The 18227-nt window shown below is 46.1% G+C and overlaps 2 protein-coding genes across 6 annotated transcripts in view; both read right to left on the reverse strand.

Annotated features, from left to right (window-relative positions):
* Positions 1-14504, reverse strand: part of abca4b (ATP-binding cassette, sub-family A (ABC1), member 4b) — a 53042-nt gene extending 38538 nt beyond the window's left edge. For both annotated transcript variants that reach the window (XM_029649638.2, XM_029649637.2), the window contains exons 1-10: positions 14331-14504; positions 12456-12567; positions 11568-11661; positions 11143-11284; positions 10602-10741; positions 9291-9418; positions 8462-8659; positions 3636-3725; positions 1122-1374; positions 528-667 (exon numbers count right to left, since the gene is read on the reverse strand). In XM_029649638.2, the coding sequence (XP_029505498.1) occupies positions 528-667; positions 1122-1374; positions 3636-3725; positions 8462-8659; positions 9291-9418; positions 10602-10741; positions 11143-11284; positions 11568-11661; positions 12456-12521 (1251 nt within the window). In that variant the 5' untranslated portion in view covers positions 12522-12567; positions 14331-14504. The remainder of the gene's footprint in view (positions 1-527; positions 668-1121; positions 1375-3635; positions 3726-8461; positions 8660-9290; positions 9419-10601; positions 10742-11142; positions 11285-11567; positions 11662-12455; positions 12568-14330) is intronic.
* Positions 14505-14568: 64 nt separating this feature from the next.
* Positions 14569-18227, reverse strand: part of arhgap29a (Rho GTPase activating protein 29a) — an 87618-nt gene continuing 83959 nt past the window's right edge. For 3 of the 4 annotated variants that reach the window (XM_065007100.1, XM_065007102.1, XM_065007103.1), the window contains 2 exons: positions 17228-17336; positions 14569-17131 (listed from right to left, as the gene is read on the reverse strand). In XM_065007100.1, coding sequence (XP_064863172.1) covers positions 16122-17131; positions 17228-17336 — 1119 coding nt within the window. In that variant the 3' untranslated portion in view covers positions 14569-16121. The remainder of the gene's footprint in view (positions 17132-17227; positions 17337-18227) is intronic. The other variant, XM_065007101.1, reaches the window with a different exon arrangement.

The raw sequence follows: 18227 nt of genomic DNA on the forward strand, positions 1-18227 counted from the left end.
AGAGGGCACTAAAGGTCGGGGGAGAGGAAGCTGGTGTGTGTGTGTCTGTGTGTCAATGTGTGTGTGCGTGCGTGCGTGTGAGTGTGACGCTCACAGTGTCAGGCTCTGCTTACATAACAAGAGGAGGAGAATACAAGGCAACGGAGTGTGTCACGGTTACTATGTGTAGTAGACGATACAGATGTGTGCTCCTATTGTGATACACCCAGCCGTGACTCCTAGGCCCTACAGGCTTCTTACAGACATGTCTATACAGCAACGCTCTACAGAGCGCCAAGCCCTGATTCCCAAATTCCTAAATACTGCCGTGTGTTCAGAAACGAAGACGACTGTTTAACAAGTCTGTCACCATCTATTGAACAATCTGCAATGGATGTTCATGTTTCTAACACTTCTGTCTCCCGATTAACTCACCTGGTTTCCCAAGTCTAAAATGATGAACTGACTAAATCCAGCAGACTCCGCTATAATATAGTGTGAATCATCCCTAGTCCACCACATGCATTCGCTGTATGTAGCTCCCCTACGTTTCTGATGATCTTTCTGACGGCTGGGGAGTCGGGTGCGTAGAGGATCTTCCCCATCATCATGGGCTTGACAGAGCTCCACATGATCCTGGTGATGGGATTGGACTCTAGCTCCTTCATCAGATCATTACAGAACGGAGCTGGGGAATAAGACAGTACAGAACTTTTGAAGAAACTTAGAGAGGATTGGGAGAACCTATAACCCCGTGATAGGGTTAAACTCCAAATCCTGCATCAGATCAGAACAGACTTTGGGATAAGACAGAAGAGAACGGTAAAGACTCTCAGGTCAAGCAATACTCTTTTTTTTTTATCTCAAGAGACAAGTAAAGCAGACTAGATAAAACGACCTGTCCCATAATACCACTGAATTTCGACTGAATTTATACGGAAAATGCAATGCCTTTCCTGCTCCCAATCAGCTGCTATATTTGGCGTAGTCGGCAGAGGAGAGGGGCTGAATGCTGACCCAGTGACTGAATGCTGACCCACTGGCGGTGTGACTGTAGGTGTACTGACCCTGCCTCTATCTGTCTCTTCATTAAAATGAAACTGGCTACTATATTAGTGGCTCATTACTGTATTAGTACTCACTGGCGGTATGGTCGTAGGTGTACTGTCCCTGTCCTCCCCGGGTGCTATCGTTGATCCCCATGAAGGCCTTGTAGTTGTTGTCCTCATACCAGTTGAAGGAGGCCACCCGAGAGAAGCCCCCCTCCATGTAGCCACACACCAGGCTGGACACAGCCCCCATCAGCTGTCTGAAAGATGGGGGAGAGCCCACCTGGGACTGGAGCAGGGGGGACATCACCTCCACCAGCGCTTTGGAGCTGTTCCTCTCTGACAACTGGGGGGTGAGGTAGGGGAGGGTGTTGTTATTTAGAAACTGTATGTAAATTATGACTCTGAATCATGTATGACAGGGTTATATAATGTGACCAAATAGAAGGATATGTACAGCCATATTAGGTTCTTTAGGTTATCTGTCAACAAAGTTTTCCCTCTAAATGAATCACAACAAACTAAAAAGATTCCAAAGGGAGGAGGGGTGGGTTGTAGGGGGGAGAAGGGATTGTCCAGTGTAGGTCCCTGAGGGCCCATTAGAACCAGGGGAGGTGTTGAGAGTGTGTACTACAGTGCTCCTCACAACCACTCTTAACAAACAGCCACAGTAATGGGACAGCACCACAGTGTTTACATAGAAACCACAGTAATGGGACAGCACCACAATGTTTACATAGAAACCACAGTAATGGGACAGCACCACAGTGTTTACATAGAAACCACAGTAATGGGACAGCACCACAGTGTTTACATAGAAACCACAGTAATGGGACAGCACCACAATGTTTACAAAGAAACCACAGTAATGGGACAGCACCACAATGTTCACATAGAAACCACAGTAATGGGACAGCACTACAATGTTCACATAGAAACCACAGTAATGGGACAGCACCACGGTGTTCACATAGAAACCACAGTAATGGGACAGCACCACGGTGTTTACATAGAAACCACAGTAATGGGACAGCACCACGGTGTTTACATAGAAACCACAGTAATGGGACAGCACCACAGTGTTTACATAGAAACCACAGTAATGGGACAGCACCACAGTGTTCACATAGAAACCACAGTAATGGGACAGCACCACAGTGTTTACATAGAAACCACAGTAATGGGACAGCACCACAGTGTTTACATAGAAACCACAGTAATGGGACAGCACCACAATGTTTACATAGAAACCACAGTAATGGGACAGCACCACAGTGTTTACATAGAAACCACAGTAATGGGACAGCACCACAGTGTTTACATAGAAACCACAGTAATGGGACAGCACCACAATGTTTACATAGAAACCACAGTAATGGGACAGCACCACAGTGTTTACATAGAAACCACAGTAATGGGACAGCACCACAATGTTTACATAGAAACCACAGTAATGGGACAGCACCACAGTGTTTACATAGAAACCACAGTAATGGGACAGCACCACAGTGTTTACATAGAAATCACAGTAATGGGACAGCACCACGGTGTTTACATAGAAACCACAGTAATGGGACAGCACCACAGTGTTTACATAGAAACCACAGTAATGGGACAGCACCACAGTGTTTACATAGAAACCACAGTAATGGGACAGCACCACAATGTTTACATAAATACCACAAAGAAAATGTCAGAGAAGATTGATTGATTGAATTCCACTCCTTTGAAGATATTTTTGGTGGTTTCTTCTACATTGGAAGACACACACTGTAACTAACACCACTTCTAGACTGAACAGAAATAGAGAAAAGGAGAGTTTCTGTTCTAGCCAACAGAGCAGTGGGATATCTGAGGCAGAGTTTCCACTCAGCTGGCTGGCCTATCTACTGTACAGCTACAGTGTTCGGTTTATGGAACCAGACAAAAATGGAACTTTGAAAATGACCGACTGGCGTCACGTCTTTTGTCACCGGGCGGCAGACAAGAATCCAGACGGCCCCACCAACAGGATGTTACCTCTGCAGAATGTCTTCTTGCGCCCTCCCCCCGCCTCCCTCTCCCTGCAATCACCACTTCCCCTGGGGTCATCCACCTGACCCGTCAACCTTTGACATTTGTCTGAGGCCCTCACCTGTGCTATAACCCTCACTTACAGCTGTCCGGACAGATTGCCTGTTGATTTATCTGTTTCTGCATCCCAAATGGCACCCTAATCTGTAAAAAGCTTTGTGATTCACGTCTGTAAATGCGCTCTACAAATGTAATTATTATTATTATTGCTTTTGACTATTGCCCATAGGACTCTGGTCAAAAGTAAGGGTTAGGGTGTCACTTGGGACACAGCCTGTGAATGCGGCTTCATGTTGAGACTAAAGGGTTATTAGGGCTGGATTTAGCCTTCCTCATACGCACTCATGATATCCCTGCCGTCTGTGTTTGCGTAAAGACCCGAGCAGGGAGGAAGCAGTGGTTTCCTGAGGGATAGAAATATAGTGGTGGGTGAACTTTGGGATGGATGATGGTTCTAACGGTAGTAGGGTTGACCTCTGGTAGTTTTAGAGGCGGTGGAGAGAATTGTGTGTGCGCGCGCGTGTGTTTGCCTACCTCTCGCAGCTTTTCGTAGGTGGCAGAGAGTATTCTGGCCCAGAAGTGTAGGTCAACACCGCTGGAGTGGTTATCCAACACCCGGGGAAGCTGGAAGGAGGAAAAGAGCTGTCAAAATGACTGTCACGTCCTTACCAACAGTGGCGATGCGTCAATCAGGGCAGATGGATGATGCTTGTTTTGAGCCCTACCTGTTTAGCAGAAAAAAATACAATATTATTTTATAATTTTTTTGGTACCTGTTTGGCATGTTATTTTGGCATTAATACGAGTCACATATCAGTTTGCAAACAATGTTAAATAAATAAATCATTGAGTTCATAAAGCAGGATACAAACATGGTCTCTTTTTTACTTTCTTGATTAAGGCAGCTCCAAAATGCAGGTGTTTCAGCCGAGCTCAGTGCTTTCTGTGGTAGTGGGGCAGCCAGAGGAAAATACGGAGCGTATGGACTTGGCAGTGTTCTCTAGTTGCACCGTGATTGGCTCAGTGTTATGTCACTCATGGGGACACTGCAAAATCTACGCGTAGAGCTGGAAAATTCAAGCCCCTTGGGTGCTGCCATAGACTTACATTAGAAGTGCCCATTCAAAAAGGCTCAAGGTCATTGGCCACAGATAAAATGACGTCAAATCACGTTATATCTACCATAGCTTTGATTGGATTGGATCATGTCAACATCATACTTTCAAAATCTTAGTTACTGTAGCAAGCTAGACAAGCAGTCATGCTTATGCATCAAGTCAGCAGTCTACTGGCAAATCCATTTTAATCCTTGTCATATGAAGAGAAATTATAGATACAATTTATCAGCCATTGGACAAAAACATTACACAAAAAGTTGGAAATCGCTAAATCAACAATGAGTGCTAAGGCACCACTGCAGCCCTGGGTTCGATCTCAGGCTGTGTCACAGCTGGCTGTGACCGGGAGACCCATGATGCGGTGCACAATTAGCCCAGCGTCGTCCGGGTTAGGAGAGGCTTTGGCAGGCCGGGATGTCCTTGTCCCATCATGCTCTAGCAACTCCTTGTGGCTGGCCGGGATGTCCTTGTCCCATCGTGCTCTAGCAACTCCTTGTGGCGGGCCGGGATGTCCTTGTCCCATCGTGCTCTAGCAACTCCTTGTGGCGGGCCGGGATGTCCTTGTCCCATCGTGCTCTAGCAACTCCTTGTGGCGGGCCGGGATGTCCTTGTCCCATCGTGCTCTAGCAACTCCTTGTGGCGGGCCGGGATGTCCTTGTCCCATCGTCCTCTAGCAACTCCTTGTGGCGGGCCGGGATGTCCTTGTCCCATCGTGCTCTAGCAACTCCTTGTGGCGGGCCGGGATGTCCTTGTCCCATCGTGCTCTAGCAACTCCTTGTGGCGGGCCGGGATGTCCTTGTCCCATCGTGCTCTAGCAACTCCTTGTGGCGGGCCGGGATGTCCTTGTCCCATCGTGCTCTAGCAACTCCTGTGGCGGGCCGGGATGTCCTTGTCCCATCGTGCTCTAGCAACTCCTTGTGGCGGGCCGGGATGTCCTTGTCCCATCGTGCTCTAGCAACTCCTTGTGGCGGGCCGGGATGTCCTTGTCCCATCGTGCTCTAGCAACTCCTTGTGGCGGGCCGGGATGTCCTTGTCTCATCGTGCTCTAGCAACTCCTTGTGGCGGGCCGGGATGTCCTTGTCTCATCGTGCTCTAGCAACTCCTTGTGGCGGGCCGGGCTGTTCTTGTCCCATCGTGCTCTAGCAACTCCTTGTGGCGGGCCGGGATGTCCTTGTCTCATCGTGCTCTAGCAACTCCTTGTGGCGGGCCGGGCTGTTCTTGTCCCATCGTGCTCTAGCAACTCCTTGTGGCGTCCGGGATGTCCTTGTCCCATCGTGCTCTAGCAACTCCTTGTGGCGGGCCGGGATGTCCTTGTCTCATCGTGCTCTAGCAACTCCTTGTGGCGGGCCGGGATGTCCTTGTCTCATCGTGCTCTAGCAACTCCTTGTGGCGGGCCGGGCTGTTCTTGTCCCATCGTGCTCTAGCAACTCCTTGTGGCGGGCCGGGATGTCCTTGTCTCATCGTGCTCTAGCAACTCCTTGTGGCGGGCCGGGATGTCCTTGTCCCATCGTGCTCTAGCAACTCCTTGTGGCGGGCCGGGATGTTCTTGTCTCATCGTGCTCTAGCAACTCCTTGTGGCGGGCCGGGATGTCCTTGTCCCATCTTGCTCTAGCAACTCCTTGTGGCGGGCCGGGATGTCCTTGTCTCATCGTGCTCTAGCAACTCCTTGTGGCGGGCCGGGCACCTGCAAGTTGTCTTCAGTCGTCAGTTCGACAGTGTTTCCTCCGACACATTGGTGCGTCTGGCTTCCGGGTTAAGCGAGCAGTGTGTCAAGAAGCAGTGCGGCTTGGCTCTCGACCTTCGTCGAGTCCGTAGGGGAGTTGCAGCGACGAGACAAGATTGTAACTACCAATTGGATATCACGAAAAAAGTTTGAATACATTGGCCATGCTGTCAACGCAGCATGACTTCTGACTCATTAAAGACAACTGGAAACTCGGAACTGGGAAATCTCAGACTTCAGTGAGTTCAAGACAACTGGGAGCTTGGATAAAACTAGCTCTGACTGGGAAAATAGAAAACATTATTTTGAACGGTCATCCAACTCGGAATTCCAAGTCAGGATTTCAGGCCTCTTTCTAGAAGCCACAAGAAGGACCGCCGGACCACCTTCCTGATCAAGTGAGCACAGCACAATGTATTCTATGCTGCTGCATAAATGATGTAATATGCCAGGGAGATGTGTATACTGTACCTAAGAAAGTAATACTAAGTGTTTGTTGTATGGTAAGCTGTTAGTAGCCCATGTGCCTCACCCTAATAATTTGGTCCCTGTCCTCCCTCATAACGTAGCCTATTGTTCTGACTTGGTCAATCAATAAAATGTATTTATAAAGCCCTTTTACATCAGCCTAAAACCCCATACAGCAAGCAATGCAGATGTAGAAGCACGGTGGTGCACATGTAGCCTATAACCTGTTTTAGAGAAATCTAATCATTGAATACTGTATGCTCATTAATGTCTTAATCGAAATTACGGATTGCCTCTAATCCACTCGTCATTCCCTTATGCCCACATAGGAACAGAGAATGCACCAAATCTGCTGAACAGTGCATTGTCATCTTCTGTATCCTAAACTACAGTATCTCCAGTAACTGTTTCTTCCAGGGACTATTTCAGCTGGGGAAACTTCTAACTAGCTCACAACACAATGGGCTAGAGGTCAGGAAATCGCGCACGGCAGCGACGCACAACTCCAAAATAAGACGTCCTTCCTCTCTGACATTCCTCACTATCTCGTGAGATCTAATGGGCTTGTTTCAAAGAAGTGACACACACACACACACACACACACACACACACACACACACACACACACACAGCCCTATTGGGGCCAACAGTGTGTGTGGACGTGACCATGGGACCATAAACACGGGTGATTATACAAAAGCTCCCTTAGGTTTAGTCTGGAAGGGAGGCATGGCATCTATAATCTCATTATTGAAAGAGGTCAAGTCCCAAAACCTGATATACTCTCCTAAAACTGGTACTTGAGCAGTCGGTGGCCATTCAACTCACTGTATGTTGCCTCAATCTATCTCAACCATGCAGAGGGAAAGTAGATGGCAGGTACAGTATGTATATATTAGGTGAAGTACTGTAACCATATATGTACAGATACTTTAATGTTACTGCAGCTCCACTATGAATTATACTTCAGTTTCATTACACAGTAGTGGATTGTTGTTTTCCTGTTTAATTTTGTCAGTAGTGATTTTTCACCTTTGGAAATTCAATGTTTTGTATCTAGGCAGTACAACGTTAAAGGAAATGTGTACTGATGACTTACAACATACACATTGTTTTAAGCCATGCAATTCCATCATGACTCACGCCAACTCCCCCCAACTGGTGCCATCTCTCCTCAACTCCCCCCAACTGGTGCCAACTCTCCTCAACTCCCCCCAACTGGTGCCAACTCTCCTCAACTCCCCCCAACTGGTGCCAACTCTCCTCAACTCCCCCAACTGGTGCCAACTCTCCTCAACTCCCCCCAACTGGTGCCAACTCTCCTCAACTCCCCCCAACTGGTGCCAACTCTCCTCAACTCCCCCCAACTGGTGCCAACTCTCCTCAACTCCCCCCAACTGGTGCCAACTCTCCTCAACCACCCCCAACTGGTGCCAACTCTCCTCAACTCACCCTAACTGGCGCCAACTCTCTCCAACGTATGTCCATCAGCTCATGCTGTGGGTGTTTGGCAGAGGGTTGGAACAGCCAATAGTAGTCCCCAGTGACCCACGCCGGCCAATCTTTGTTGGTAAGTAAATAAACAAGATGGCAGCGCCCCAAATGTGACAGATATTCAGTGCCACAGACCACAAGGGTCCATTCAAAAGTGAATACTACTGTATGATAATACAGATTGAGGACTTCATGTGGCTATACGATGAAGGCATACATAGGCTGCGTTTTAACAAGCAGCCCAATTCTGATATTTTCCCTCGCTAATTGGTCTTTTGAACAATCAGATTAGCTCTGAAAAAGATCTGATGTGATTGGTCAAAATACCAATTAGTGGAAAAAAAGATCAGAATTGGGCTGCCTGTGTAAACGCAGCCATAGTGCGTTTTTCCATATTTGGACAATATGGAAATTGTTCATTCAAAATCCAGGGTAGAGTCCAGGACCTTGGTTTGCAAGGCATATATATATACACATAGGTATATATACATAGGTATGTGATGCATAGCAGACAGGTCAGACTAGAGGCAGGATGGGACACATTGAGATTGACAGACCTGACGGAAGAGTTTAAAGAAGTCCACGTTGGCGTAGAGCCTGTCCTCTATGGTCTGTAGTCTCTGTGGTGTGAGGGCACAAATGCTGCTGTGCACCCTGTACAGCCCCCTGCGGCTGGGGAAGATGATGAACTGCTCCAGCAGGGTCTGACTGCAGGCAATGTCCTTCAGGTGGAGGTCAGGGACGCCAAACACAAACTGAGGGGCAGATGTCAAGGGTCACAGAGGGAGGGGGTTTGTAACATTGAGCAAAACTCCTCAGTGAAGAGAAGGCCTCTTTTTCAGGAAGTAGTAAGCCTATATACATGCACGCATGTGGACACACACGCGCACACACACACACACACACAGCCTTTAGCCAGTCCCATTTAATTTTAGGTTCTGTATTCCTTTCTTTGTGTATGTGTTTTCTGTGTGAACAAAGACCTAGTGATGATTCACCCCCCACTGCATAGCCCTTTGATCCAGGGCTGGTGTTGTCGCTCACTGGGGGGAAGAGAAGGTATGCAGGAGCCACAGGCCACCAGACAAAGCCCACAGCACAACCCAGTGTAATGACATCAGTATCCCAATAGCCCTCTTGACCACAGCTTTCAAATGGAGATCCTGTCCTGAGCTTTCATAGAAGCACACTGCCTTTCTCAGGGTTGTGATTCAGCCAGCACTGTTGGATTATTCAGCCAGCACGGCTATCCCCCAGGAAAATGTGCTGGCTGGATAAATCCTTAGCTAATAATTAGATGGGATACTCAGGGTGATGGAGTGTTACAGCTGTCTAAGTGGGGACAAAACACACACACACAGTAGGCCAACTAAGGCGTAGTCTGACCTGCTCAGGCCTGATCTTGGCATTGACCAGCTCATTGACCACAAACTCTGACAGAGGAACATCCCTTAGGAGAAAGGACGTCAGGGTCTCATCATCCTTCAGAATGTCCTCTACCTTCAGCCCTCGGCCTGGAGAGAGAGAGAGAGAGAGAGAGAGAGAGAGGGAGGGGGAGCGAAAGGAATGGGAAGAGGAAAAGGAAAAGGAAGAGAGAAGAATAGTTAAGACCTCAGATAAGAGGAGAAGGAAGTACCCCTGAGATGATAATCAACGGGAAGATAGTGATGTGGAACTTGACAGGTCCTCAGTGAAAATGGAAGTGGTATTTCTTTACATTGAAGACTGCCAGATTATCCTTTGAAACTTTGAGGAGACACAGAGACCAATTGAATAAGAGTGATATATCCAGACATGGTCTCAGAAGTATAGGAAGACAAAAGTGTCCATCTCACTGTGGAATGAAGAGATAAGTGTTGAACTCTTAGAAAAAAGGGGTCCAAAAGGATTATTTGGCTGTTCCCATAGGATAACCCTTTCTGGTTCCAGGTAGAACCCTTCTGGGTTCCATGTAGAATCATCTGTAGAAAGAGTTCTATATGGAACCCAAAATTGTTCTATTTGCAACCAAAAAGTGTTCTTCAAAGGGTTCTCCTATGGGGACAGCCAAAGAACCCTTTAAGGTTCTTAAGATAGCACCTTTTTTTCTAAGAGTGTAGTTAGTCGATCCATCATAAGGGGCTATTATCCCAGCGGAATAGCATTTGTAGTTGTCAGATCAGATTGAGAATGTATAAGCGATCATTAGTATGGGAATGTTAGCATTGGCTTCCAGATATAACCATGTTTATGTGCTCTGTTGGGAAGGGAAACACTTGAATTGCTTTCTGACAAAATAAACAGTGCTGCTGCTTAGGATCCTAGTTCCCACTACGGGGAAATGGCTTTCTAAAAGCCTAGCTAAGTGATGTAACCCACCTCCAGTCTACACATGTTGCAGAGCAGGAGGAGAGGAATGGGAGAGATGGGATGTGTTGGGTTCATTTGTTTGGTTTGGCGAAGATGGGATACAATTGCCCCTGAGTGCTTTCGGACCAGATGATTGTGTAAAACATGATCAATGACTCTCATAGTCATAGTACAAAGAAAATACACATTATTTGGTGAGGACTGCACATTGCTGTGTGAGTGTTTTTATTTCCAGTTTAGAAAAATGTGTCTAGTATTGAAATAACAACCAAATGTATTTGAACCCAGGCCTGTCCTGGATCTGTACTTATGAACCATAGCTTTTAAGTTGATGGGAGTTCCTCTGACCTGAGACCTGTTCTGGGCTGGTCCGCAGGGTGTCCATGAAGGTGCTCATGGTGAACAGTTCCCTCCAGAGCCGACCCAGCTGCAGGAACTCTGGGTCACTCAGAAGAAGCTCCTGGGCGTCCAAGTAGAACCGAGCCAGTCTGCATGAGGAGCAGAGCAGAGGATGGGTCACACACACACACGCACACACACACACATAAACACCAACACAGACAAACAGATACACACACAGATAGGTACACACATTCATTCAAGCAACCCATTCACACATACATAAGAACCCTGAACCTCATTGGCGTGAGTGCAGAGCCTTGCCAAGTGCCGATGAAATGTCTTCAGTGAGAACATACTGTATTATAACATGTAACACCCTCCTTTCATCTGCCATCAAATGGTACATAAGCAGGCAGTACTGCTGCTCAACCCTCTCCTATCTGGCTGGCCCATCATCACAAACAGCCCTAGACAATGACCATAGGAGTTGGCTTGACAGCACCAACAGATCTGGGACCAGCTATCACAGCCCTGCTCCTCTGCTCACATGGAATCGTTGTAGTTGGAGACGAGCCCGGGGCCCTCTCCCCTGGTGGTGTACTGGAAGCATGGGTTGTTGGCATTGCAGAAGATTCCTTGGATCCATGGAAGGATGCCAGTCGAGGGCATGGCCTTGTTGGGAAAGTGACCTGTACAACAGTGGACAGAACAGGACAGACGGCACTGGTCAATAGCAAAGGCCGGAAGAGTTGACACAGCTCTGATCATCCCGTATAGATTGGTATAACTCTAGTCACAAAATTGATTATTTTGCTTCACTATTTGACTAGAAAAGATTTCTAAATATATTGAAAATATTTTGTTCATCAGAGCTGACCATTTGCTGGTTTGTAGGGTTGTATTGTCTGTGCATAAACTGCTGATAATGTTGGTAACGCCAGTGTTTAGATTGTCAGAAGATCATGTTCTTACACTCATGTTGACGGTATAAAGGGTTAGCTGTCCTCAACCACACGAGTCCAATGAACAGAACCACTGGCCACATAATCTCCATGAAGAACCGCATCTGGGGGGAAAACAACGAACAATATACTCTTCACATTGGAAGGCAGCTGTTAATTTTGAATGAATAAGCTGAAAAAACATCTATCTGTATTAGAGTAGCAGAAGTGAGTGTTGGGTGAGAGTTGATTTGTGTGCGTACATTTGTTTTGAGGGTACGCATAAATGAAGGAGTGTGACTTTAGTTTGTTAATGAAGCACAAAGAGATCTGAATGTCCACAACACAAAGTTGACTCCCGTCGTTTGGCTTGTGTGTGTGTGTGTGTGTGCGTGTGTGTGTATGTGTGTGTGTGTTGGTTCAAATCGGGCCAAGCTTCATTAGTTTAGTTACAGTATGCAGTTGGCACGATGTGAGACGTGATCATGGGCGACTGAGCTAAACACAGCAATCTAAACACGGCGGGCCGGGCTGCTAAGCTAAGCAGGGCTCCAGACCTGTGTAACAACCTCCTGTCACCCAGCAGCCCTCAGAGGCATCATCCTCATGTGATTGTCCTCTCACGACCTTTAGGCTACTAACACGATGACAGGTCTGAGAATCTATCCAGAACCAGTCAATGACAGGGTGGATCTATTTTCTATTTAGATAATGTGGCATTCTCAATACGTAGATTTTAAATCCTACATTTCGGTTCTGTTTTAGCACGGAGGCCCTAAGGGGCAAAGTAGCTTTCAGAATTCAGTGACACACAAAGCAAGTGCTTGCAAATAATTTCACAGAAGGTGATGGAAATGTCTTCAAAACGAAAGATGTGCTAGATTGAGATAGACAATCATCAGAAGTGTGTTTGTTTAACCTTCTGTCTCTTGCGAAGGGTCCAGTTCTTCCACAGCAGCAATCGGACTTGACTGCCCGTACCCATGATCCTCCTCTTCACCCCTCGTAGGGGTCACCACCAGGGCACAGACCTGGAAACAACCATCACACAGCCATCATACAACCACCTCACAACCATGCCACAACCACCAAACGACCACCTCACAACCATGCCACAACCACCAAACGACCATCACACAACCACCTCACAACCATACCTCATCCACCTCACAACGCTGACATAATTAACACATTTCCAAATCCTTAAACAATCTGTTTCTCACTGAATATCATACAGGTAGAACAGTTCCAGTTTCATGTGATTCTAGGACCTCAGAACAGGAAGTGATCCTTCCATGCGCTGAGAAGCATGCTGGGCTACTCCTAGTTCCAGAGTGTTTTGATACTGATTGAAGTAGACAAGTGTATCACATGGGGAGGGAGGGTGGGAAGGGCAAAGCGCTTTTCTAGGTCATGCCAATCAGTATATAACAATAGGGAGGGAAGAACAACTCTCATTGGCTGAGCTGTTTATGTCATGTGATGACATAATAACGCACACATAATGGCCACTACTCCCAGTGGACTGACTGCTTGCAGAATGGATTACTGTAATAATATAACAATTCAGCCTTTTGAAAATCTGACTGATTAATGGTGCTGTTCTGTCAACCTCTAGTTGTCAGATATCTCAAATAAATAAATTGTACATAGTCTGATCTAAACATCCTGCTGGTTAAGCTGAATAAAAATGATGCCGTTACAGTGTCAGAGTACTGCTACTATTGTAAGTACAGTGCCTAACTCAATTAGTGTGAGTATGTGCTGCCACAGGTGCAGTAATCAAAGCTACTTTTTAGGGTCAACAACCTCACTACGATGTATGGCACATGTACAGACTGATTGACAACTCCATCTCTGTGGCCTCAGGGGAACCCAGGAAAGCACAGGAAGACTGCAATTAAAGGATGCATTCTGTCACTTAAAACTATAGTTACTGGTAGTACTACTAGTAGTTACATTTACTGGTAGCACTACTGGTAGTTACATTTACTGGTAGCACTACTAGTAGTTACATTTACTGGTAGTACTACTAGCAGTTACATTTACTGGTAGCACTACTGGTAGTTACATTTACTGGTAGCACTACTAGCAGTTACATTTACTGGTAGCACTACTAGTAGTTACATTTACTGGTAGCACTACTGGTAGTTACATTTACTGGTAGCACTACTGGTAGTTACATTTACTGGTAGCACTACTGGTAGTTACATTTACTGGTAGCACTACTAGTAGTTACATTTACTGGTAGCTCTACTAGCAGTTAAATTTACTGGTAGTACGACTAGTACAATTACATTTTAGTCATTTAGCAGACGCTCTAAAAATCCAGAGCGATTTACGGGAGCAATTAGGGATAAATGCCTTACTAAAGGGCACATCGGCAGATCTTTCACCAAGTTCGCTCAGGGATTCTAACCAGCGATCTTTCTTATGTGGCCCAACGCTCTTAATTGCTACGCGAACGTTACCTGCCGCCAGTAGTTGTTACATTGCAATATGTTATGCACAATGTAAAATCCTCAACTGGTGTTGTACCAAGATGTATTCCCCTCTTCTGACCAAATGTGTTTGTTAATAAATAAACATCTGTGCATGCTGTTAGCAACAAGGCTGAGATGTTGACGATAGGATTTGGTTGCTTTAAGAATTCCCAGGAGCATACAGATTTTGCCACAGTGTAGCCTACAACCACAACATAGGCTGTCCTAGCAAGCGTAGCTATTACACATGAATGAACAGACTAGTAAAACAACTATATAGGACACCTCAACAAATATGAAAGACCACTTACTTCAGAAGAATAGAACCGTGGAGTACCATCTAGTAGTGAGTATAAAGTAACCCAGGACGTTGCGTTGTGTGTCCCATGTCTGGTGCTAACAGCTAACCACGCAGTTCCTTTAGTAACTACAGACCCAGCGAATAGTTAATCTGATTGATTTAATCTTCTTTCTCAATGCCTCAGAGCCTGCTAACACCGCTCATCCATTTTCACAGAGACCTGAATGACCTGACAACCACCCGAGAAAGAGAGGGATCATTTTATTGAAGGTTATGGGGGAAAAAAATTGGGTCTACATGTAATGGTTTCTTCCTCTTACGCTCCATTGATTCACATCAACTAGGAATTGACCTAGGCTCCAAAATCTGGTTTATCAACTATCTATAATGTAGGTGTGAGAATACAAAAGATTACAGAAACGTGTTTGGAAGTTGTCAACTATATTTAATAAGTTACAAAAAGGTGTATGTTCGTATGTACCTGTTTGTACAATGAAGGGGATTTAATACATTGGAGACAATCTGCAAAGACCCTTATAGATAATATTTATAAAATATAGACGGATATACCATTTACATGAATGTAGCACTTACTGGTACTTATAACCTGTACAAAGTGAGTATAATTGATATGATTAAAATATCTGGTCAGTACTGACTGAACTGAATAGTACTTTCAAAAAGAGAACAGCTTTGGCCGTAATATTGTGATAGACTTCTTTACAACAGGCCAGAAACGACCTGACTGACCTCGAATTATATTATTCAATGTTTTTCAGTTGAATTGTTAGGTTGTTACCTTCCAGGTAAACATCTAAAAGGAGCAGGTTGATGTTTGGTTGAAGTGTGGCTTTGTAGCATATCTCCATTGACTTACATACAGACACTTTCCATATATAATGCCTAAGTGTCAATCAAGTCAAAGATAAATAAGAGTTTGTCCACGTTGAACGAGCAACACATGCAGTTTTATATTAAACATTGTAACTTTTCAAATGACTGCATACAAAGGTATACAAAAGTAATACTGTATACAAAATACTGCATTACAAAAAAAAGTTGAAATGTGTAATGCATAAAATAACTGTGATTAAAATAACTGGATTAAGTAAGTGCGTCAAATTCAGTTTTGATAAAGTGGCGATACACACTATACTGTAACAGTTGTTGAAATAATATTTTTTTGGCATATAAACATACAAATACAGTGTACCAAAACTTTATACAACAGATACAGTATGATATTTCTTTAATAAAAAGTAATTGCACAGTTTAAAAGAGAGAAAAACATGCTATCCTGGCATTACTTTGTATTGAGCCGTATGTTAAAAATACTGTACATTTAAATCTACAATGATGGATTTAACTTTTGGGAAATTAACTATTTCTTTAACATTTGTAGTGATTGGTACTGGAAGCACGGTTTTGATTATGTGGCTTTCTTTATACAGACCTTTTACAGAAACCTAGAATAGGTGTAGTGACTTAAAATACAGCCACTGTTATGTAGTTAACTAAGTGCATCCTGTCTTTATTTTGGGGACCTGCAGTACGACAGTTCCTTCCAGCACCAACTGCGGAACTCCAAAAAAGATAACAAGGAATATATTAATGTATATAACACATCCTGTGGGTCATTTTTTTCACAGTTCATGAAATGATTTGAAGTTTTTTCTTCTTCTTCTTCTTATACAATATGGCACATATTATACAGATTTGACCATTTCAATCCTAATCATGGAAGGAAAATTACTCTTGATTAATTATAATGACGACCTGTGAGTAATGGCGATAAATATGGTCATACAAAATGGGCTTCGCGGTGCTCGAACTCCTGCAAGCGTCTGGCCCGTAGTCTCTGGTACACGGGCTTGGTCTCGTCACTGAGGTCCTCAGGGCTGGAGCTGGGGGATTGGGGCAGGGACAGAGAGGAGCCTGCAGCCTGCTGCGGAGCCTCAGTGTCCTCATCCATATTGTCTTCATCCACAGAGGGCTCGTCTACAGAGACCTCCAGACCCATCTCCTCTTCCTCATCCTCCTCATCTTCATCATCATCGTCCTCCTGTTCTTCCTCCTCTGCGCTGTTAGCTGCCTCGGCACGCTTCTTTTGCGGCGCGTCCCCTAACACTTTGTCCTTGCTCCCCGAGGGGGGTTTGTAGAAGGTTCCAGGCGGTGGCTGTAGAGTCCGGGGGGGCCTGAACGCAGTGGGCACAGAGCTGTACTCGCACACGTTCTCCTCCCTTTTCAGAGTCCTGCCCGGCCTCACTGCGATGGTGTAGGGTCTGTTGGGGTAGATGGAAGAGGATGATGGTACAGAAGTGGAGAGGCTTGTGGCCGAGTCCTCCACCTCTTTGTCTGCTGTAGGCAGGTTGGTAATGATCTTAGCTGTCCTGGGGGTGATGTCATAATGCTTGTACTGTTTGTCCCAGGTCCTACGTAACGTCCCCGTGTCGATGAACGTGCTCCGGTAGTGGCTGCTCGCCCTCGACTTTGGCTTCTCGTCCTCCGACACCTCCTCAATTGACTGGTCCCGCGCAATGCTCCCGGTAACGTCCTCGCTGTCCAGGTCAGCGGTGTTCCTGGCATTCCTCTCATCCACGCCGTGGGCGGGGTTCAGGAGGCGTTCGGCAGGCATGCTCATGGGTCGGGAGACAAGCTTGGAGCGGGGGTGGCGGAGGTGGACCCGGGAAGTGGTGTGGCGGGCCCGGGTAAGACCCCTCTCCCCCCTGTCCCTCTCTCCCTCTGCTCTCTGTACCTCAGGGACGCTGCCAGACAGGAGCCCGTTCAGTTGCTCTGAGTCCTCGTCTACTACTACAGAGTAAAGAGGAGACACGTCAGTAATAAAGTATATAGTATACAGTGTATCTATGGGCCCAGTGTGTCCAGCTATAGTGGGGTAATACTGACCAGGTGCATAGTCCCTCCCATCAGGCCTGGGTTTCCCCTCTCTGACCTCGTCCATTAAATGGGTGGAGGGGATTACGGAGGAATGACGCTTATACACTTTAGAGCTCTGCTGCAATGGACAGAGGACAGGAAACAGATGGGCAGAGTGGGAAAACACAAAGGAGAGAAAGAGAGGGGGGTGGGGGCGAGAAAGAGAGAGAGAGAGTCAGTAATCATTACTGTTTCAGTCAGTAGTAGTAGCTAGATCCGTAACATATGGATGGTGAGGCACACTACATGGACAAAAGTATGTAGACAACCCTTCAAATTAGTGGATTTGTCTATTTCAGCTATACCAGTTGCTGACAGGTGTATAAAATCGAGCACACAGTCATGCAATCTCCACAGACAAACATTGGCAGTAGAATGGCCGGTACTGAAGAGCTCAGTTACTTTCAATGTGGCACCGTCATAGGATGCCACCTTTCCAAGAAGTCAGTTCGTCAAATGTCTGCCCTGCTAGAGCTGCCCCGGTCAACTATAAGTGCTGTTATTGTGAAGTAGAAACATCAAGGAGCAATGATGGTTCAGCCGCAAAGTTGTAGGCCACACAAGCTCACAGAACGGGACCGCCGAATGCTGAAGTGCGTAAATCGTCTGTCCTCGGTTGCAACACTCACTAGTTCCAAACTGCCTCCTGAAGCAACGTCAGCACACTAACTGTTTGTCTGGAGCTTCATGAAAGGGGTTTCCTTTCCGCACACAAGCCTAAGATCACCATGTGCAATGCAAAGCATCGGCTGGAGTGGTGTAAAGCTCGCCGCAATAGGACTCTGGAGCAGTGGAAATGCGTTCTCTGGAGTGATGAATCCCCCTTCACTATCCGGCAGTCCGATGAACGAATCTGGGTTTGGCGGATGCCAGGAGAACGATACCTGCCCGAATGCATAGTGCCAAGTGGAAGTGGAATAATGGTCTGGGGCTGTTTTTCATGGTTCATGTAAGGCCCCGAAGAAAAATC

This window comes from Oncorhynchus nerka, linkage group LG22 (assembly GCF_034236695.1).
Source record: "Oncorhynchus nerka isolate Pitt River linkage group LG22, Oner_Uvic_2.0, whole genome shotgun sequence".
Lineage (NCBI taxonomy): Eukaryota > Metazoa > Chordata > Actinopteri > Salmoniformes > Salmonidae > Oncorhynchus > Oncorhynchus nerka.